General features: G+C 38.2%; 1 protein-coding gene across 2 annotated transcripts in view; it reads left to right on the top strand.

Moving 5' to 3' along the window:
• SLC10A7 (solute carrier family 10 member 7) overlaps positions 1-22,853 on the top strand; it is a 137,569-nt gene that overhangs the window by 3,372 nt on the left and 111,344 nt on the right. The window contains exons 2-4 of one of the 2 annotated variants that reach the window (XM_054293405.1): positions 60-142; positions 3,984-4,120; positions 8,262-8,337. In XM_054293405.1, the coding sequence (XP_054149380.1) occupies positions 60-142; positions 3,984-4,120; positions 8,262-8,337 (296 nt within the window). Of the gene's footprint in view, positions 1-59; positions 143-3,983; positions 4,121-8,261; positions 8,338-22,853 lie in introns of those variants that run through there. The other variant, XM_054293413.1, reaches the window with a different exon arrangement.

The following is a 22,853-nucleotide window of genomic DNA, read 5'->3' as shown; positions in this document are numbered from 1 at the left end:
TGCATATCATTTTCCCTTTGACTGTAACTCACTTTATTCTCTATGTCTGTATTTTTTAGGACCCCTGAAACCAGAAATTACCATCACTTACATTGCTGTTTCAGCTATATTCTTTAACAGTGGACTCTCCTTAAAAACTGAGGTACTGTAATTTCTCATTTCTTCATTCCTGTTATGCTCTAAAAAAATTTTGTGTTCCTTTTGATCAGATTTGAATATAATTGGAATGGTGGTGGTACTGGGAGGATGGCTAGCAAGAGAAGAGAAATGTCAGATGTTTAAGGAATAACCCTCCTTAATCTTAGAAGGTGCTTCACAAGGCAATGAGGATGATGAGAGGGATATTGTGAATAAATGTCACCCATCCACAGGGGGTGGGTGGTTTGTCTCTGCACAGCTTTAACTAAATGGAAGTGATGAGCGCAATTTGGGAACTGGATCTACACCCTGATTGTGGCCCAAACCCAAACCAGGGTGAGATGCAGCTGTTCACTCCTGGATTGCTGGGAACAAAGACCTGGTGGCTTTAGGTTACCTCGTTTGGTAGGGCCAGGGCAGCAGCTGGGGTCAGCATAGAAGGGTTCCTGTGCAGATACGGTGTCAATATACAAGGGCAAAGTCTTGGTAATGTTTTCCCATAGGATTTTGTTGTGGACAGGTGGATTTGAGGTACTCTGGTGCATATCACAGGCACTGGGATTTGTTTAAAATTTTGTGTCACTTGTTATTCAAAGAGGAGCAGTCTGAGATTCAGAAGAGATGAAGGAATCATGGAGAAAGGAGATGATGGCTACGTGCCAAGAAGAGAAGGAGCAGCCAGAGTTGAAATGAAACACTGCACATCTCTGCTAGACTAGCTTTCTGATTCCTCTGTGCTGTTCACTAACAGGGGATGCTATTCATAAGTTGCATGATACTAATGCCTGAAAGAATCATCACAAATTTATCCAGTTATCTCCTGGTGAACTAGGATTTGAGTGAACACTGTGCATTCAAAAGCAAAAAAAGTCTCTCCACCTGTATCATGGTTATAGTGGTGAACTTTCATCTCTTCAACTTTAATGGAAATAAGCTGTGGAGAGGCACTCTCTTCCACAGAGAAGAGAGCTCAAAACACAAACCTGAGTAGTGTTACTAGAATGGACTTTTTCCTCTTTCCGGCTTAGGAATCTTTGCATGCAGAGAAAAAAATGTAATTTTTTTTCCCTTTCACTAGTTTGTATCCTGAAACCTTGTATTTGTAAAGCAGCTGTGAGAAATCTGTAGCATTGTCAAAGTCTTGATTAGATTCTCCATGCTAGTTTACATCTAACTCCTTCCAGTTAAGGTGATGTGACAGACAGTTTTCTGGGCAATGTGTCATGTCTTACTTTGAACTTACATAACTTTTTTCCATCTGTGGTATTAAAAGCAATATATTGATACAAATGAAGTTTTTACAGGATGTTTTTGTTCAGGGAGCTGATCTCAGATTGCTTTGGGAGCAGCAGTTAGGCCTGGTGCTGTTATCCAGCTTCATGAAGGAGCTAGGCCTTTCCTGAATTTCTGCCAGAAGACAGAAGAAGAAAATAATTTCTCACATTGTAGCTTGTGCTATTACTTTCTAAAGTATATGTTAAAAACAATCCTCATATGTGTTAGGTGGCCAGGTCATGTTTTTATTAAAATACTTTGAGGCATGTTTTAATTGTTTAAGGCACAACCTAAAGTTGGTGTTATTACTCAATATGCCTTTTTATTGGATTGCAAAGTATATGGTTTTTGCTTTTGGCTTTATTTGTTCTTGACCTGCATATCAGCTGTTCTACCTTAGACAATGTGTTAGTTAGATGGAAACTAGTGTTTGTATGCTTTATGACAGGATGAAAAGTTTGTAAGTGTTAACAGAGGCCTTGTGATAAATCTGACAAAATTAGAAATAATTGATGCTCTTTTAAGGTTACACTCCTGGTTTAATCTGCTGTGTAAGTGCATGCTCAAAAAAATTTACTAGTGTGTTCAGAAAGCATTTTACAGAATAATTGGCAACATTCAAGGAGAACCTGTCTGTGCATGGCCTTGTTACACTTTCAGAACCAGAGGTGACCAAGGTCCTCTTACATTTGTAGAAACACTCAGTGTTCTCTGACAAGAACATTTCATTCCACCTTAATATAATGTTATTTCAGTTTGCAGTGACTGGATAGCTTGCTCTTTTAAAGCAAATACCTCCCATAGGGCCCCAGAAATTAAATCACATACTTGAGTTATCCATTTCAACGAGGAATTTGGCAAGGCACTGAAAACACTGTTGGCTCTGTGTGGGTATTTGCTCAGAGGAGTCCAGCTGTCACTATCAGAAGAGTGCCTGGATGGCAACAGGGACCCACACCAGCCAGGGAGAGGCTGGCATGGGCTCCCTAAAGGGTCTGAAATACTGAGGAAGGCAAGGTAACCTGTTCTGTCTGGTGTGCAGAAACACAGTCCTCACCAGCAGCTTCCAGCAACTTTTTTGAGGTGGCAGATGTATTTTTGGATAAGTCCTTGTTAATTGTTTAAGAGGGTGAAGGCTGTTTGCTTCATCACAGTTTATGCTGTGATCATCCAGTCTAAGGCATAATATAATAATAATAATATTATTGTATTATCTAAATAATTTATTCTAATATTATCTAAAGAACTATTATTATTCTCAAAGGCAATCACTGGAGACATTTTCAAGATTGGTAATTTAGATCTGCAAAGATTTGTTCCATCAATACAGCATTCCTCCATGTAGTAGGTTGGCTGTGTTGTATCACCTTCCTTGCTCCCTGGAAGTTACAGTGAGGCTTTCTTTCTGTCTTGAGTTTTGGTTTTGGAAGTATCACAGAGTCTTCCTAAAACCCTCTGGTTTTGAGACATTTTCCAATTGTAAAAATATCAAATTAGAAGGGTACTTCTGTATGTAAGATATAGATAGATAGATATGTTTAATGCATCTGGAGTGTCAGCTGAAGAATCCCAGCAAATTAGATTTTGAATAAGAGTGCCATCAGTTCTTTTGCATCATTTGCTTGAGAAGAGTGCAAGTTACTGTGAGAGAAAGGAAGAGGAATTTTTATTCTCAGTCTGCAAGATTTAAAATTAATTGAAATGTGCAAGGCTCTTTTGTTGTACTCAAAAACCTGTGTGGAAGGTCCTTGAAGTGCGTGAAAAGGCAGAAACAGACACAGAGGTAGCAGAAGAGTTTTTTTCTTTAAGGGTGCTTGATCACTCTCTGGAGTGCTCTTATACTATTTAAAATTAAGGTTTTTTGTTGCTTTCTGAGTCTCCAGTGGTATTTTAGACTTTATTTCTCTGAAATTTATGGCTTAACAGTTTTTAGCTTGTTATGGTCTTGGTATTCCTTATTTGTTATTCTTCATCAGCCAATTTTTTTTCCTATAAATTTTCTTTTGATTCAATAAATAAACAAAATCTGCTGCTTTGCTTTTAGGGAAAAAATGACAAACTAAAAAAGCCCCCGACACCACAAATTAATGGTTGGTAATAGAAACATCCATAAACATCCTTTTTTTTTGTTTTTGTTTTTTTTTAATAGTATAAATGAGAATCAGCATATGTGGCTCTCTTTAGTCAGAGGAACCTGAAATCATGTTCTCACTACAAGTTTTCATGACTGCTGCTATGGAAAGTCAGTAAAGTAAACAGCCATCAGTGCAGTTAACACAGGGTTTGAAGCCATGACAAAGTGCTAAGGCTGCCTGCTGAAAAGCTGCAGTTCTGAGAGCTACACTATTATTGAAGTGCTGGACAATTCTTGTGGAAAAATGCCCAGGAGCAGACAGCTTTTATCTTGCCTGGATGTACTTCATTATTAAAGAGATCAGATGATCCCTAAAGGTGACTTTTTGACATGCACTCCTTTTGTATGGTAAAGCTGATCCTAGTTTTAAAAGCACAAATATGATCTTACTTCAGCTGTTATGACTGCAACTTCCTCTCTTCTTTTTCTTTTGCAGGAGCTGACAAGTGCTTTGATGCATGTGAAACTACACCTTTTTGTCCAGATTTTTACACTTGTGTTCTTCCCAACAGCAATATGGGTCTTTCTTCAGCTGTTATCAATCACACCTATAAATGAATGGCTTTTAAAAGGGTATGTTTAAGTATAATGGAGTGAAATATATGTGTAGCTGTCATCTTAAAGGGCTGCTTATCCTGCAACTGGTGTTTTGTGGTACTGTGAACAGATTTTGCTGGTTGTGTTTTGTGCTTCAGCACTTTGCTGTTGAAAACAAAGTGCATGCAAAGATTATCCCTTCAGGAACCTGCTCTCATTTTCAGAAGGTCTGGACAGTCTTATGTGTAGGGTTGCAACAGGTTAGGTTTCTTTTTCACAAAACACAGCTGAAGTGATGGGTTGGGTCTCAAGGAAGGTGGGAAGGAAAGAAAAGAAATGCTGAAGGAAAAGCCATGAATATGAATAAATAAATATTGTGTATGCCACATACTGGTCTTCTGTTTTTAAGTAGTTTGTGTTGAGCATTTCTTGCATGGGTTCAGTATCAGCTTCCAGCTAAATTATGGGGAAAAAAAAAGTAAAGTTTTTATGGGACATGAACTTTGTGATGAGCAGGAACTAAGTTACCATGAAAACAGTGTGTTTTAAATCTTGCCAATGTGCAAAGCTGCATGGATGGTGTACTAGGGATAGATGCTATGTTTAAAAACAAAAGTTCAAAGTTGTGTTTTTTTTGGAAATGGGAGTCAATACTTACTGCCATACAGGTATACTGGAATGTCTGAATGTTAAAAATCAATTATTTCAGAAAACTATTGAAAGAATCCCAGTTGTTCCTTACTGCTTGGTGAAACATTGCTTGGGGAGTTCCTTGTCTTAAAAGTTTAATGAAAAAGCTGCTCATGTTTATGTTTCTACAAGGCCTAAACCTAAAGGAGCATTTCAGTTTGTTTGTAAGAGGCTTCTCCTGATGCTCCATCAAGTGTGAATTGGTCCAAATGACACTGAAAAGGTGACACTGAGACAACATCAATTAAAAGTTAACACTTTTTTGCTTAACAGTGTCAGTTAAGCAAGGAAATAACAAGATTGATATATGATGTTCATTTGTATTTAGCTATTTGCAGTAAAGGGTATTTTTTACAATAAAATAATAGTGAAGTTTTTCCTCAGCTAGGAGAAAGATGTGATTTTCCACAGTAGCCAGAAAGGATTAGGAAGGAATTTTGAAGTGCAAGGTGAAAGATTTTTGTGGGGTTTTTGGTTCCATGAAGCATGTCTCATTCCTTCCTTCCCATGAGTCTCATGCCCCTTTGATTCTTAGTATTTAAGTGACTTGATCTGTTGCATGCATGAGTATAATTATATGTATATGCATACACTCTTGTAAAACTGGTTGTAAAACTTAGGATGTATGTGTTTTTGCAAAGAAAATAAATACTTGTGCATTTATCTCTCTAAATATGGAGCCTAAACCAGGCTCATGTGTCATGAGAGTGTGTCTGTGTCCTGCTAGTGAGCTGCTGCACTTCTGTATGCTTCTGTATGCTGCCTTTCAAGCACTTGTTCCTTGAGTGCTGCTTCTGATTTGGCTTTTTTATCTTTTAGTGCAGTAACTCTCTTGTATTGAGGCTTCATTGAAAGAATTATCAGATTGAGGAGTATAATTAAGGTGGTTTGGTTGGGGTTTTTTAAGAGTGCTTTCTTGAGAAGTACTGCTGTTCAGGCCATGCTCAAAGCTGTACAGGGTGATGCAGGTGCAGAAGATACTGAGCTCTGTCCTAATTCTAGAATAACACATTTCAAAGCAGGTCCCTGTGCGTGTGTGAGGGACTGTGCTGTGGCAGCTCTGTGTAAACAAAAGTTCATCCTCATGCCCCACAGCTGTAGTTTTTATTCCCTTAGAAGCACTAAGGAAAACAGGGAAGGGAGCAGGTTTGGACAAAGTTGCTTCCTTATCACTATTTAGCACAGCATGTGGTGGAGGCTGCCTGATAGCCCTCAGAAAGGCTGGAAAAACAGGCATGTGCTCCCAAGGGCAGGCGGCACCCTTGGCAGGGTGGCTCCCTGGGCACTGCGGCTCTCCACTGCTCCCTACACAGGGTTATGCCTGAAGGGCACAGCCCACAGAACCTTTTCCATCTTGCTTCACAATGCATGGTAGATTCTCCCATCCTCTCTAATGGCCTGTTTTTGCTCTAAGTGTTATTTGAGAGGCAGATTTGGGTGGTACCAGCTTTTCACCTGTGTTTCTACAGCTGAGGGGGATTTTTTCTTTCCCCTCTCTCTGTCTGGCATGATATTAGGAGGTTTGTTGTTTTGCAATTATTTTGAAATTTATGATATAGAGGAGAAACTGACATCCTCCCAGGCATCTTATAAGTTAATTTTTTTGTTAACTGACCAGGTTTTGCATTGACAACATCTATTTGAAAAGGAGCATGAAGCAGGTTATTAATGTATGCAGATTCACCTCTTTCCACTTTTAGCATGTCACATTTACAGCACAGGTGGTGAGGCATGAGATGCAAGATCAGGTATAATGTACAATTTTGGAGCTTTCACATCTGAAACATGTGACTTCAGACTGCTGCTCAGTTGTCTGTAGTGATATCAGCAGAAGAGCAAGTGTCTGGAGCCCTGATGTTAGTACTCACAGCATGGCCTGATCCAGTGGAATGTATGAGTTGGTTGGTTGTTATTTCTAGTAGTCTGTTGGCCATTAGGGGAGTCTGTTTATATACTGGTAGAATTGTGTGGTTGATACAAACTGAAAAAAAAAGTTTACAGGCACATATTTCCATACACTCAATTAAGAATGTATCCTTTTAGTTTGTACCAGTTTTTTTTCTAGATTAATATTGCTTGATAGGGATTTTTATTTTTAATCCCAAATATGTTGTTTTCAATTTGAGAGGGTTAACAGAGGTTGTATGATTAAATCTTTCCCTTATAGTATGGAAAATCCCTGCCAGCTGAGATGAATGCTCTTGCACACATTTTGTACCTCTCTGGATAACTCTGAATTTAATCTACTCTTCATTAGAGCAGGTGAGAAGTGTGAGGAGCTGGCTGCCACACAGGAGAGAGAACAGTATCACAGTGTAGGAGATGGACATCAGGATTGCCATGTCTTTGTTTGCCTGCTGGATATTTTCCTCTATGTTTCCAGACTTTCCTGCACCGTTTCTTTTTCCTGTATTTCATTTCTTTTCAATGTGAGCTTATTCTGCTACGTGCTGACAACCGTCTGCTGCCATAGCTTATTTCACTGTAAGTTTGCTCCGTGCTTCCAAGGTGCTGCTTGGCACCTTGTGGTTGGATTTATGTAATGCTTACATTGGCTGCCTCTTCTTCTCCCACAGAGTCTGTGGCTGACAAAGGGAATGCTGTCATTGTCACTTACCTGCTTCTTGTCTTTAAGCTTTTTGTATATTTGCAGAATATCAATTGCACTGCAATGTGCACCCTGGTGCCTGGGTTTAATACTTCTGTTTGCTGCAGCTTTTTGGCACTGCCTTTCTTGGGGGTTCTACTGATGTGGTTACAAATGCAAAGTAGTTCACCACTAGTAATTGATTGTTCTGAATTAGAATCTCAAGTTCTGATACTTGAAAACATATGTAGATTCCACACTTTTGGGGATTTTGCAATCTATTTTATTCCATTCATTACTGTTCCTTACAAGTCAACACAGTTTTTCTTCAGAAGCCCTATTTTACTTAGCCCCAAATTTAATTGTAATTTATCATGGTGTGATTTTGTGAACTGTCTTTGAAAACAAAGGAAAGCTCACCACTTTTTTCTTACTTTGTAACAGCATTTACTGTGCACTTCAATAACTTTGCTGCACAAACAATGCTACAAAATGACAATAATAATAGGGTACCTTGGATTTCTAAAGTGTGAGAGAAAGCTGTTGATGCTTTGATGGCAACCAGGTGTTTTTATCTGGTAGTCTGTGATAGATGTATAGAGACCTTTGTGAATGAGAGCTACAGCACTACAGATGGGGAGGTGGAGTCACAGAGAGGTTAAGTGTTTGTGCTTTTTGCATGGTGACATGACTCTTCACAGTGCTGACTGGTGAGAGATGGCACAGAAATGCTGCCAGCAGGAGTGCCTTTCCTAGTACAGGGCTGGAAGTGATTGGAAACTGATTGCACTGCACAGGTGATAGGATTTTACTTGGCTCTTTGGTATTTTAAGGTAGCAGGTTGCTTCATGTTTGCTTACTGTAAGAAATGGAATGTAACATTCTTTTTGTTGTTTTCAGCTTGCAGACAGTGGGCTGCATGCCACCTCCTGTGTCTTCTGCTGTAATTTTAACCAAAGCTGTTGGTGGGAATGAGGTGAGTTTGCATTTTGGCTTTTTTAAACAGGCATTCAAATGAGTATTTATTGATGATGAACTCAAGTGGCAAAGCACAGGCAGAAATGTGATGCTGCTGTGGTTTGTAAAGCATTCTGGAATTGGGGGTTGGCTGTTTACTTGGTGTCAAACAAGGAAACCAGTGATATGTTACATGCTGGCATTGGTGAAACTGAAAGAAACTCACTTTTCTGAGGTGATACAAAGGTTTCTACTAGAAATTAGTGTTGAGATTTCTGGTGATTGCTACACTGGAGATCCAAAGCTCTATAATGTTCCTGTGCTGTGTTGTAGTTATTGCATAGACCAATAGATTTGCAGTGCAGTTGTGCCCTTGCTGAGATTCTTTGGGTGTGTTCAGTATTAGGAGGTCCTGTAGTAGGAGTTTCTCAAGCTTGAAGCTGCAAATGTATCAAGGGACATGGCAATACAAACATGGATTTAAATCTTAGATTGTTATTTGAGACTGTATGAAGTGAAAATTCAGGGAATGTGGAGTTCTTTGACAGGGATGCAATGCAAAGCTCTCAACAGATAGGAAACGCTGGAATAGAAGTTGTTGGTATAAACTCAGCTTGGTAGTGATAAATTTCTGCCTTAAAATGGTGTATTCTGGTGTAATTTCAGACTCTTTCTTTATCCACAAAGCACTTGCTGTTTTCAGGAAGACCAGATAAATGGCATTTAGGAAATTAATCCAGCTGTGCTAATTAATGAGCTTGTTTCCTTTAGATTTCCTTCCTCCTAGCTGCTGAAGGTGTAGGAGACCTGGTAGGCGAAGAAAGGAGGGAATTAGCATTGACAGATGGGATTTACACCCGGGGCTGTTGGATGCTATTCTGAAGGGCTAAAGGCAAATCTTAATTCAGCCATAGAACTCCTGTGTGAGGTTGGGTGGTTCACTTCAACCACATGTTTTAAATATGGCCATTAGTTGTGAACTTCTCATTTTCTGAGTTCAGGCTCTTGGGACCGATTAATGTCAGCTTTGAAAACACATGATAGCACTGAAAGAGATTGAAGTTGTACTTTGTACTGACAAAGTGCTGTTTAATTGCTTTATCCTCTGAAGAGAGACCCAAAGTATTTCAAGTCAACCATCTCTAATTATGGGCAATCCTGATGCACATCACTGTCTGCCAGTTTGCTACCTTGAAAAAAGAACCATAAAATTGTCTGATGGAGGTGCTGGGGAGTAGTTACTATGAAGAAATAATTCAAGTGCCCAATAGTGATCAACAGAGAAATGAGAGGTTTTCCAGTTATGATTCTACATGTAGATGCTGTAAATTACAGCGAGATACCACATAGTGAACAGTGAGGATTAATTGCGTGAGTGCTCATTCAGCACTGTTTGTACTATCCTTGGAACAGGGTAAAGATCCTCTCCAAAAACTACAGTAAGATTGGTGAGTTGAAAGCCACATAATACAGTGTACAGGAGGGAGAGAGGTACTTTAGTTTCTTGATCATTAGAAAGCACTTCCTTATGGTAGTGTCCTTCAGGGGTGGTGAGGGTTTGTGCATTTTATACCTGAAAAAGCTAAAAAATGGCTGCTTTCTATTATGTGGTTGTATAAATCACTGACAAGGTAAAGTTTGGACTCTGATTCTTCTGTGCCAAACTGGTGTTAGAGGAATGTACAAATGCATACCTTGTAGTAAGTTTTACAGATAATTGCTGACAGCAGAGAGGGTGAATCAAAAATTGGGCCTTGGGAACTGGGGGTTCTCAGTCAGGCTGTAAGAGAGTCTGTAAAGGAAAAACTCCCTTTAAAAAAGCTCAGTATAAACAAAACGTGGCAAAGTTATTTCCAGACTTGAGCATGTTTCCAATGCAAGCATATTTTTGGGATTTGATGTTTCTTTGTTGTTCAGACTAATCTTTCTTCTGAGGATGAGCAAATCACATCCCTCATGCTAGGAGAGGAAAACAGTCTCGCACCTCTCCTTGCCAGACTTCAGCTGAGCTGTTACTGATGTATTTCTTGTTCTGATATAAACAGAACACTGCATTTTTTCCCATTTCAGTCTGAATCCATTCTGACATGAAGAATTTAAACCTGGGAGTCAATTGGAAATACAAATGGTTGTACTGTGAGAGCATTTGTTCATGATAATGCTTCTTAAACTGGTTTTTGCCTCAACAAATGTGTATCCCTCACCTAGAGAAATTGATTTGTCTGAGGATGTATCCACACTGCATAATGGAATATGAAGATGAATGAACTTGCTGAGAAGGAATATAGCAAGGAAGCTCCACTGAAGTAATTAGTCTGGGAAGTGTCCTGCTGCTGTAGAGCACAGGCACACCCCTCAATGACTGCTCTGGAGACCTCTTTGGATGTCTTGAAACACAGCACTTCAGAGCTGTGGTGGCTGCCTGTGCTATGACAGTGTAGAGGGGTTTAGGTTTCTTTGTCTAAGTAGAAGTGACTGCTAATTGTCAGTTTGGATATGGGGTATTCTCAAAGAAATATCAGGCCCTGTGTCATGGGAGAAGTAGTACCCCTGGGGCTGGGGAAATATGGTCTCTTTTTAGCTCTCTCATCAACCTTTTGGGTAGAACAGGGTGAGTTACTGTGTCTCTGGGGTTGGCTGTGGCGCATAATAGCACATTTGTGAAGTGTTTGAAGATCAGTGCTGAAAAAATCTGATATAAGATCTATATTTTATTGGCCTGGGACAGGGTAATTAAGTATTTGGTCAAGTGCTTCAAAAGTGACCTACATCATTAGAGGCTACTTGGGTGGTGGATTTTGCTGCATATTAATTGGAAAATTTGGTTGTGAGATAATAAAAGGGAAACTTGCTTTCTTCTCTGTTTCTCCTTCACCCTGATTTTCCATCATTGCTCCTGTGATCTCTTCCTGTGTTGCTTTCATTAACCCTGCAAGTAGCTTTCTAAACCAGCCTGCTCCTAGCTTTTGTTACAAATGCACTTAGCTCATTAGCAAGGCCAGTTTCATGTACTGAATGTTAGTTTGATACATATGCAGGCCTATATGAAGAAAAAAGAAAGTTTCATATGTTAACTGGTGAAAAATGAGGGGGGATCATCATAAGAATGAAAATCTAATTTGTTGTTAATTTCTCAATTACATAGTTGTTTCTGTCAATCAGCTCTCATGTTTTGTGTAGAGGACAGTCCATGAAGCTAAAAAAATTGGAATGAAAACCAGGAGGCCTCACACTTGTTCTTTGCTCTTGTGCTGTGAAGGGTCAGGATTTTAATGGTGTAGCTTGACAGCACTGAAGGCTTTGTTGTGTCATTTTTTTTCAACAAGTCTTGTAGTTTTTCAGTGAAATTATAAAAACAATTTCTTTAAGAGTCTGCAATAGAGACAAATAAATATGTCATCATTTCAAGGCAGTGTTAAGACAAACCTATTAAAAGCTCAGAGATACTCAGACAGAAGTGCTGTAGAGATGCCAGATATTACTACAAAGTATTCAGACAGCAAATGTCATACTCTCCTTAAGAATCAAAGTAATGAAGAAAAGAGATTGAAAATTAGATCTATAAGTCTATTATCAGTTTGGGAGAAAAAGCAATTTGTGATGACTTTTATGGCAGCTTAATGACATACTTTTGGAAAGTGTAACATAACAGGCAGGAGCTGTGATGGAATTGTACAGATAAATCGTGGCAGACAGCTCATTTTGTTGAAGAATACTTTGGCTATTTTGCTATCTCATACACCACACAACCACTGAGGATTTTTTTTGTTATTGTTCAGTTGAGCTATGGCTTGTAGAAAACATCTTGATCAACGTGCTGCTTTATTTTATTTTTTTTTCAACTTTAATGTGGCTCTGCTATGTCCTTATGTAAAACAAGGTGTTGCACATGCAAGACAAGATTTTGAAATATGAAATAATCTAAAATGAAGAAAGCCAGAAAGGTGTTAATGAAGTAAGGTATAAAGTAAAGAAATAGTTCTATTATTGATTTTTAGATTTGATTTTTGAAGCAGATGTAAAATGTAAAACTGAGTACAAATTTGCAAGGTCCACAGCTAAGCTTTCTGAGAGAGAATCAAGGGAGAGCAGCAACATTTACCCAACAAATTATATACAATAGTTTTAAATGATATTTTGAAAAATATAACACATGAATAGTTTCTGAGAAATGAAGACTGGAAAATTCCTTTGTTTGTCTCTATGTTTTTGAGGTTTTTTTTAGTAGAAATAAAGAAAAAGTGAACTCTAACACTACTGTAAAGTCACAGGAAAGATATTGATTTCTCTAAAAATATCTGAAGTTCTTTGAACTGTATATACATGTACATTAACCTTTTAGAAAACAAAACAAAATGAATAAAAAGAAGTACAAGCTCTAATGGTTTGTGATTCATGCACTGACTGATGCACCAGTGTACCATGAGTGTTTACCCTTGGAAGGTAACACATGAACATTATGAAACAGAATTTTTTAAGATCTTCAAATAAACTGTGTCATGGTGTTTAGTTATCTTCTATAATATAGTTTTTCCTCTCTAAATATTAGTCACTGGTGTTGTCTAAAATTTGATTTCCAGATTACACTTAAAATATTCATGTGACCAGGTTTTCTTTATGAAAGGATAAGTAATTTAATTATGTTGTTTTTAAATGTGATACTGTAAAAGGAAAAGAAAGATCATGATTCTTTTTTTCTTTCCTGAGTAGTAAATTTTGTCTGCCTACACAGGTTAAATAATTCTAAATGAAAATGAGATAATTCCACTATTAGATACTACACTGAATTCACTTGGAAGTATGAGAGTGTTGGAGAACAAATTCAGGCAAGATGTCTGTTCTTGACATGTACAAATATAAAGAACTAACTGTGTCAGCATAAACTTTGTATGTACATAGGAGCTGTTGTGCTATTAAACTCTATTCTAGTATTACAGTCTAATTTTTTATGTATCATAAGAGTTTACTTTTCTTTTATCATTGCTGTGCTTTGAGCAGATGGTTTTTTATTGAGCTATTTATTGATACTTAGGGTTTTTTCCTTCCCTGAGTGGTGAGTGCATTTTATATCCATCAATGCATAGGAGGAGCCCAAATTATGACTTACAATATGAATTTCATCACTGAAATGTGTCCCAGTCATGCAGCTCCATTAGATCTCTCCAGAGTTCCTCATATCTTCTCAAGTCTTCCATAACCCAAAGCAATTGGGAGTCTTTGGGGTTTTTCCCTTCCCTCACTGATCTCCTTTTGTTTATCAGTAGTAGCTGTAGTACAAACCCACTAGTCAAACTGCTGAGAGGGAGGGGGATTTTCAAAGGCATACAGCTCTGCTCTTAATTCAGTGGAGCAAATCCAGACTAACATGAGATGTGTGAAATCCCCAGTCAAGCACTTCAGCTCCAAGCTCTTTACTTTGCACGAGGATTCTCCAGCACCTTTGAAAAGCAGCTGATTTACTAACCTAAGGTTTCAGTGGTTGAGTTAGACTTGGGATAAGATTTCATTTTGCTATTACCTGTAACTGAGAGTCTTTCATATGGCTTGTAAGGTGTCCAGTGGAAAAGTCCTGGGTGTGCAAGCCAGTAGGGAAGTGCAAGACTCTTAGAGCTGTGCAGTTAAATGCATGAAACAGAACTTGCAGTCTTGTGCATGTTCAGCCTTCCCTTGTAGCAGTTCTGCCATAATCTAGAATGCTGTAAAATAGCCTGTTTAAATTGCACTAAACTGGGCTATGGCTGGAAGCTACCTGGAATCATCACAGCCTTTTGTTTTTACAGCTGTGTTTGCACAACTGTCCTAGATCTGACTTTGTAAGAGTGTTTTTAGAGGCTTTGCTGTTGCTATTCTGCAGTGCTTGGCTGGGAAGCCAGGTTTTTTTGTCTGCTGTGGCACAGCCACTGACCCTGAAAGCTGTTTGTGGCATAAAGGAGCCAGGACAGGAGGGAGAGTCTTGCTCTCACGCTTGACAAAAGTGGCCTCTTAAAGAAAGGTGGTTTGGAATTTGTCTTGGTCTGCAGGTTAATTCAGTCCCAAAGTTATACTGTGCAAGAGCTTCCTTTATTTAGCAGTGAGTGCTGTATGAAATGCATTGTGTATGCAAAGCAAGCATTTTTATATGTGAGCAATTCAGAAATAGTTATATTAAAGTATTTGCGGAGAGTGGGGTCCAGTGCTCTAAAATTCAGGCTCTGTACTCTTTGCTTTTTGATTTTATGCCTTTTGATTTTATACTTTTTGATTTTATGCCTATTTTTGAGAGAGAGCAGATTTTTTGCTAGCAAGGGGAGTGTTACCCACTCTTCCTAACTCAGCCTTTGAAGGTAAATATGTTTTGAAGGGCAGTGAAAATTGGAAAGATGATTCAAAAAGTTACAAGTGATTTGTTTGCAGTGGAGTGCTTTTTGCAGTCTAAATTCCATTGAGCACCTGCATTCATTGTGTGAGGGTGGTTTTTCTAATGAAAACCTTGCTTTTTGGCACAGTGGTGCAGTTGTTTGCTGGCACTGGAACCCACGGACGTTCTGGGTTCTGGTTCCACTGTCCCTCACCCATTGCCTTACAGCTCACTGCAGATACATCAAAGTTAAACTAATCTATTGAGAAAAAAAAATGCCATTTAGGAATTTCTTTGATGGATTTGGTCAAGGAGCATTGCTGTTAGAGTTCTGAACACTGACTTGTAAATAGATAATGTTTCATTGTTTCCTCTTTTTTGATTTTACCCTTTTTGTATTAAAATCAAGGCTTTAGCGTATTTCACTTGGAAATTTTTTTCTTCTATCCAGACACTGTTTTAGCTGGCATCAATATTTTTGCTTAGTGGCTAATAAGAATATATAGAAAAGAAAGCAAATTAAACATTTACATAATTTCTTTAGCTCTCTTTTTGGGCGTGCAGTATTAAGTCCTGATTTGTGGAAATCAAAGCTCTAAAACATGAAGCAGGATTTTCAGTTGAAATTATTATTTTTTAAAAAATTCATTCCTTTTCAAGGAAATTAAATTTATTTTATTGGGTTTTTTTTATCATTGCAATTATGAAAGAACATTGTGAATGTTTTTGTCTTCTAAATTGTTTGTCAATTTATTCAATTGTTGTGTTAAGAAAATGTGTTTTGCATTCTATGAGGAAAACCTCATTTGTGTGAAGACAGAACACACTCCTAGCTTACCTTATACACAATTAAATAAGCCCAAATTTGTTTAAAATTCTTTCATAGGAGAAGTTTGGATATTTTAGAAGTGTTTTCCATCTGTACTTTTCTGTTAGACTGACTTTTTTGTTTGATTGTTAGTTAGAGCATGTGGCAAAAAGCGTGGAGATCAGTAGAGCAGCAAATTTTTACTGATTCCAAAGCATTTTTTGTCCTCCAGTTTCTGAAAAATATTGGCTCTATGATGAAGTCTGAAAAGAACAAACTGCTGATAAACTGTTTCTAGACATGTGGAAGCAAACCCATGTGTTTCCTGGGAACCCTTTTCCAGGCATGCAGACTCCATGCTCAGGTGCTTTCCTGCTCAGCCATGTAGGGGGATACAGTGTGGGTAAATGAAGGTGGTATAGAATGTAATCTTATCCCCCAAAGAGTTGCAGTTGGACCAATTACTAAAGATCAGGAGCAGGCCTGATGTTAACAGGCCACACCTGTAGCCAATAAGAGCAGTGTTATAAAAGAGTGGATTGGTGGGATCTGGAGTCAGATGGCTGCTGCAAGGACCAGGAACAGTCAGTGCTTAGAGGAGTTGCCTATGAGAAACATTGAGGAGGTCCAAAACTCTGGTGATATGGAATCCTTGCACTATAATGGTAATAGAACCCCTGATATATAGGATAACACAGCCAGGATTTTTGCTCATGTTCCCTTATGAATATGTCCTTTCCTATTTGAAATCCGGTACTTTGCTGCCACTTTTAAATTAGCAGAGGGAGAGGAAACAGCAGCACTTCTGCACTTAAGCTGGTGCAGAACCTTAAACTCTTGTGCTCACCTGGGAAGCTGCTTTGAGAAGATGGAAGTTTTGAGGGGCAGGAGACTGGTGAAGGAGTGCCCTGGAAGCACAGCAGCCCCTGAAAATTCATCTCTGTGGTGGGGGAAAGAAGTTTCCTGTTAATGTAATCTTTGCCAGCCCATCCAGTGCCTCATGGTGTATACCCCCTATACAAGCTGCATTTACAGGCCATTTTCTCCTCAGGCTCACCCCCCAGGTCTGTACTGTCTGCCTCCTCATCCGGCCCTGCCCTAAGCCCCTGGTGCCCAGGGAGTTGGCACCAGGAGGAATTTCCTCCAAGATTCAGGGGAACAAAAACTTGCCTTTAACTGGGGTGGATACAGTAGGTCTGGCTTTGTCTATTTGTTTTTAACTGTAAAGACATGTTTAGTAAGACCTGCCTAAGCAAACAGAGTTTTGCTTATCAGCAAAGCAGTCAGCAGCCATATGCTAACCAGTAATGCAGTAATTCTGGTAATTATGTGGCACATGAGCTAAAGGGAGTATTACTGGGCTTGAACTGAACTGTGTTTGAGCTGGTAAATTGAGAGCAACAGTGTATTTCCTGAATTAGTATGCCAATTTATGTGTGTTACTTTAGTGAAATTTTGCAACTTCCTGTTCTAGCAGATGTTGTGGATTATTGCAACAGGATTCCCAAAATGTTGAATTTCTAGTGTGTGGATGACTTTGCTTAGTTAGACCTATTTTTTTTGTAATTTTTTTTAATGATCAAAATTCATTTTGTTTAATGATATGATTGCAAAAAGTCTGTAATATATATGACAATGTATACTTGAGGCATGCTGTGTGAGTGCTCCAGCTCCAACTGCATATCCAAAACCTTTTAAAAGGAAATCTCAATGAGCCCTATGGGACAAAGTAAATTATTACATGTGGTGAACTCTTAAGTCATAGACCAAGGTCATGGCAGTGAAAGTGTATTTCAAAAAGGTTTTATCTGTGCTTGGAAAGCAAATGAAATCTCTCATCATTAACTTTAGAATTATAGTTGTAAGAGGATTTTCACTAGAGGTGAAAGATCAAGTTCAGATGGAGTCTGAAAAGTTATTTCTGAGCCATAATACTGGGTTGTGAAACATTCACTGAGGTTTTCACATTATTGAGTTTACAGCCTGCAATCTGGATACTGAAGATCAGGATGGTCATGATCAGTGCTACTGTTATGGCTTTATTTCAACCTTTGCAAAGGGGAAAATTAAAAAAAAAATTATTTTGTGAAGACTTTTTAAAAAAATATCCTAGATTTTCAGGTGTGTCAGTCTCTGCCATTGCACACAGGCTACCTTAATAATAGTAATAATAATCCTTCTATAGGAAGATAATTTAGTAAGGCTGAATCATCTCAATGACTCCATCAAAGCACATGTGCATGCAGTGATGTGATCTCTGTCCTTATTTGCTGATAGCTCACATAAATCAGGAGGAACAAATGGTGAAGGGATGCAGGGTAGAAAAGCCTAAGTAGAATTAAGGTTCTTAGAGACTCAGATTTTTATCCTGTCGATGGCAATGGATATTTGGTTTTCTGTTTATCCAACCCAGTGTTCTGTTTTACTAAACTTTGCATGTGTACATCCATTCCAGTGGCACCAATGGGCAAAAGAAACCTGCCCAAGAGTGGAGTCTGAACTCTGTGCCTGTGCCTTGGGACTGGTTTTGCAAATATCCCTGCCTGTAGCAGTGCTCACTTGCTTACAGAGTTTGTAGTGCTCAGCCTGTTTGCTTGCAGAAGTGATGAAATCTGCCAGTGATGTTTAAAAGATGAGCATTAAACAATCATCTCCAAAAATTAATCTGCTTGTGCTTTTGCTGGCATGAAGGTGATTCCATTTACAGGAAAGTTTCAGCTGTTGCAGTTTTATTCAGAATAGTCTCCTTAGCCCTCTTTTAATGCCATTTCGCTTTTGGGTTAAAATTCGGTGTTTTGCTGTTTTGTTTTTTTAAATCCTTCTATCTCCTTAAGAAAAGGTATTTGTTCCTCAAGTTACAACTGCAAATGACAAGTACATTACATATTCTTGGCAAGTGTTATTTTAATTTCTTTGAATTAAAATAAAAATGAAAATTTAAAAAATATTAAAATAAAATTAAAATAAAAATTAAAGTAAAAATTACTTGGAGCTAATTCTACAGTAGTAAGATTTTTGTAACTGGAACTACAGCTAGTTAGCTATAAGAGTGGCTATCGAGTTGTATTCTACTTGAGCCAAGTATTTTGTTTCAAAATGAATGTGTTTCTTGGGAAACCTTTCATATATTCACTGCTTACAAGATTACTTAAAAGTCCTGTAAGAAGAGGAAGCATAAACTGGCTTGATAGCTTACCTATAATTCAAGAAATGCCAGCATTGAAGTTAGACATAAAATCTCAGTTCTGATCTATGCATATGTTTTATGCTTCTGTTTTAAAGTTGTGGTCCTGCAATTTAGGAAATATATCCTATAACACTTCTTTCTGTGCTGTTAATATCACATATGTTATCTCAGAAACACTTGCTGTACTTTCATTATCCAAATGGCCCAGAATATCAGTGTTAAGACTTTCTGTGTAGGTTATGTCCTCTAAGGCATATATTTTAATAATTTAGTTGATGGCCTCTCTTATTCCTTTTCTTCTCAGCCAGCAGTGTGTGTGCAGTTGTGAGGCATTTCTGTTTCTGAGCCTGGTCACAAATGTCTGTGACCTATTGATGCTGGGACATTTCTGCTGTTTGCAGCGCCCGTGCTGAAGGCTTCTGCATGGCTTGACCCTCTGTAATTTATGATCTAAGGAACTCAGAACAACAGATGGGATTTGTAGGTATGAGATACACAGAAAAATACACAGTATTGTACAGAGCTGTCCTCAAATCCCTTCTGTGAACAAGTCACTCTGGGGCACCTCTGCTTCAGAAGGGGTTTGCTGTCATGACCCCTTGAGTAACAAATGCCTCTGTTGCTACATTTGGCTTTCCAAACCTTCCTGAAGCTCCAACTGATAAAACTCAATTTTGTCTCATCTTCTGCAAATAACAACAAAATATGTACCTTGTAACTTTGGTTTCTTTGTTTTGCTTGATTCCTCATCATTTTAATTCAATTTTCTTGAAATTTATGCTCTTCTATTAAATTAACTCTGTTCTATAGGTAACAATGTATATACTTACACAAATTTAAACCACTAGCCTACAGTAGTTTTGTGTAACTTTGTTTTATGTAAATATGATCTCATAGAACATAAGGATACTTTATAACTGAGGTACTTTGTGAGTCTGACAGCTGCGCTCTCTCTGTGATCAGGATTCAATGCGCTTGCTTGCCTTAAAAATGTGTAAAATCTTCCCCATTGTCTTAGCAGCACAGTTATGCCTACTAGCCTCCCAGTTCTTCCCCTCCCTGGGGTTTTTGTGTAGTATAAGTCCTTGTGCACATTGTGTGAGCATTCTGTCATATCTCCCAGTGATCAGACTGATTTTAATTGCTTTCCTCTTCCAAATCATCAGCCAGTTGCAGCATGCTGTTTGTCACCTTCCTGACTAGTATAAACCCACAGTGTAAATCTGTAGCAGTCTTCTGTTTCCCTGACTGTCTGGTTTTAATATCAGTCAGTGTTTCTTCCATATTGCAAGAGGATTTTACACTCAGACAAATGACTTGTCGTGCTAACTTAGCACACAGTATCTTGAGAGGTGGATGGCTTATTTAGCAACACTTCCAGCAGGCTGTGTTCATGGTTTCTTTATCAGCTTGTGGGTGTTTTTGTTTGGTTTGTGAGTAGTGGGAGGCAAGAGTATCTTTTAATACTTTTCTTTTTTAATAATTTTTTGCAGCCTAATGCAGATCTGCCATACAAGCAGATTTTAAAGAGATGTCCTGTCTATCAGGCTTCAATTTCCTTCTAAATTGTGTGATGCAAGGCAATGGAAAATTTCATTTTGTCACATTATTTTCTCCTGTGGAACATATTGTAATATACTGAGACTTTATTCTGAGCCATCTCATTTCTTAGATGTTTTTACAAAACTAAAAATAGTTGAGTTGGGTTTTCCTTCTAATTAGCACATGCCAGCTGCTTCCATCAAAAGAACACCTGTGCTGCTAGTGAAGGTACCTGGAAACTTGGGCATGATTCTTCTCCTTTATCCTCGTGTAAATCAGGCATTCTTCTGTTGAACTCAAAGCAATAGGGGGTAGATTAGTGTAGGTGAGAGTCACAAAGGAAAATCAGATCTATGTGATTTCTACTAGGTGGGTTCCAGAGGCAGTAATTGGTCTGAAGTGGTTTCCTTATGCAAAAGTGTGCAGCTGACATAAATGCCAAGCAGATGCAAAAATAAGTAGAGCACTGTATTTTTTCCAAGTGTGTTTTCATGCTAAATACTGTCTTTTTGAAAATATGGCCATTATTTCAAATAACAGGAACTGCCTGTAATTTTAAAATAGAGAAGTAAAAATAAGTATCAGTACTGTTCATGCTATAAATGGTTCTAAAAATGGAGTTTTATTTATGGGCTAAGTTTGTCATTATCTTGAAGTTAGAGTAATTGTACTTATCTCTAGGAAGGGTGTTCCTCAGGAAACATCACTAAGCTTTCCCTCTACTATCTCCTTATGCAGGTATTACAGGACTGTAAAGTCATTTTATTAGCTGACAAACTGCTTAATTACAAGATAAGAAGTAGAGCCTTGCTCAGTGGAAGATATGTATAGTTCTTCCATCTACCTTCAGAAACCCATTTCCTCCAGCTTTCATTGGAATCACAGGCAGCCTCCAAAACCCAGGAGAATTTAATCAAAGTGGTTTATGGATGTTTTCTCCTGGGTTTGTTGAGACAGACAGAAATGAAACTCAGAATTAAAATACCTAAGCCATGAAGAAGTGCACAGTATACATGTAATCAGCAATGAACTACAGAGCTATACTGTTAAATGCCCTGCATTGGGAAAGGGAAAGAACATGTGCCAGTTGTACAGACACCTTTCAAATACGTTGGTTGAATCCTAGTTAGGATTTAGTACTTGGGGGGGATTAATGGTTCTGCAGTGAGATCAATGCTTGAACTATATGCCATTTAAAATATTACTCATTAAAACCTTTTTTTTTGTGTAGACCAACTAGGTTCTTGGAGGAGTTCTTGTTCATGGTGGTGTTACTAATGTCCAGAATGGCTTTGCCTCTCTCTCTTCCATTGTAATGGCAGCAAAATGGGAACTACTCCATTTGCAAATTAGAGGTGTTAACATGGATTTTGTTTGAAGAACACCTTTCTCTGGAGCTTGTTTTAATATTTTATTTGCTTTTGTATGGATATCTTGGCATTCCTGTCATGCTACAGAGCTTTCTGCTTCCAGCTGTGGAGCTTTTGGAGAAGGGCTGTGGGGAGCTTTATTCACTATTAGAAAGCTTCAGTGAAGAGCTGTAATTTTGTAATAGATAGTGCCAGGGCAGCATTAGCTACTGATGTTTGGATGCCCACAGAACATAAATCAATACTTAGAGTCAACAGAGGAGTATTTATGTTCTGGAGCATTTGCTCATTTGGTGTTGGAGTCCTGGTGATGGCATATGGTGCTGCAAATAAGGCTGTAGTACCCATGTCTAGGCTGTAACTGCAGTATTTAACACAATCTTGCAAAAATGTGGCTTTAGGCACTGTGAGAAATGTTCATTAGAACTTGTATGTAGTTTGAATTTTACTATATTTGATATGTAAAATTCATGTGAGATTTCGTTGCTTTTTGACTGCCTTTTTCTGTGACTTTCTGTGAAGTAGATAATGTAGTTTTTTGTGGAGTTTTGTTTGTTGTTGATTTAGAAGGAGTAGAGAGAAAGGCAAGTGGGTGGGATGCACCATTTGAATTCTATGGCTGGTGAAGACAGAAGGTATTAGGCATCTACAGTGCATAAAATACCAAAATTAAAATTCTGCCTAGTTTGCACTTCATTTCTCATTACTTGTATTGATGCCAACTCACCGATAAAGTAACATATTTTTTTTAAACGCATTACTTTGACCTGTTCTGTCTTGCAGCACTCTTCTTGTTACACTGCACCTGGATTGTTGTGCAGTAGACAATGTATTGATAAGTACAATACAAGTTTTTACTGTGATGGTGTGGAATATTTCATGACTTTTTCTTGTTTCTGTTGTGTGAAGCATCATAGCTACTTGCAAGATACAGCAGTCACAGAAGTCATCAATTAAGCTCTAACAGGCTGATATCATAGCAAAGCTTTTAAGAGAAACATTTGTTCAGCACATGTTACATAGAGCATAAAAACCAGTTTATGTTGTTCTTCTGCTGCCAGTATTTTAAAATTTAATTATTTGGACTAATCCACATTCACTCTAACAACACACCATACAAGCAGAGGAGAATTTGCTTAGTTCATATTCAGAAAGAAATAGCTTAGCATCTTTCTGAATATCTCACAACTATACTGAATTTTTCAGGAGTTAATTTACTCTTGATATGATGCAGCTAAAGCCAGTGGTGCCCAGGTTCTTTTCTTATTGGTCCAGTTGTTACAGTGCATTA

Source organism: Melozone crissalis, unplaced genomic scaffold (genome assembly GCF_028551555.1).
Source record: "Melozone crissalis strain CALT ecotype California unplaced genomic scaffold, PUWL_Pcris_2 ptg000006l_1, whole genome shotgun sequence".
NCBI lineage: Eukaryota > Metazoa > Chordata > Aves > Passeriformes > Passerellidae > Melozone > Melozone crissalis.
Note: the sequence above shows the minus strand (reverse complement) of the source record. Positions and strands in the feature narration are given on the sequence as shown.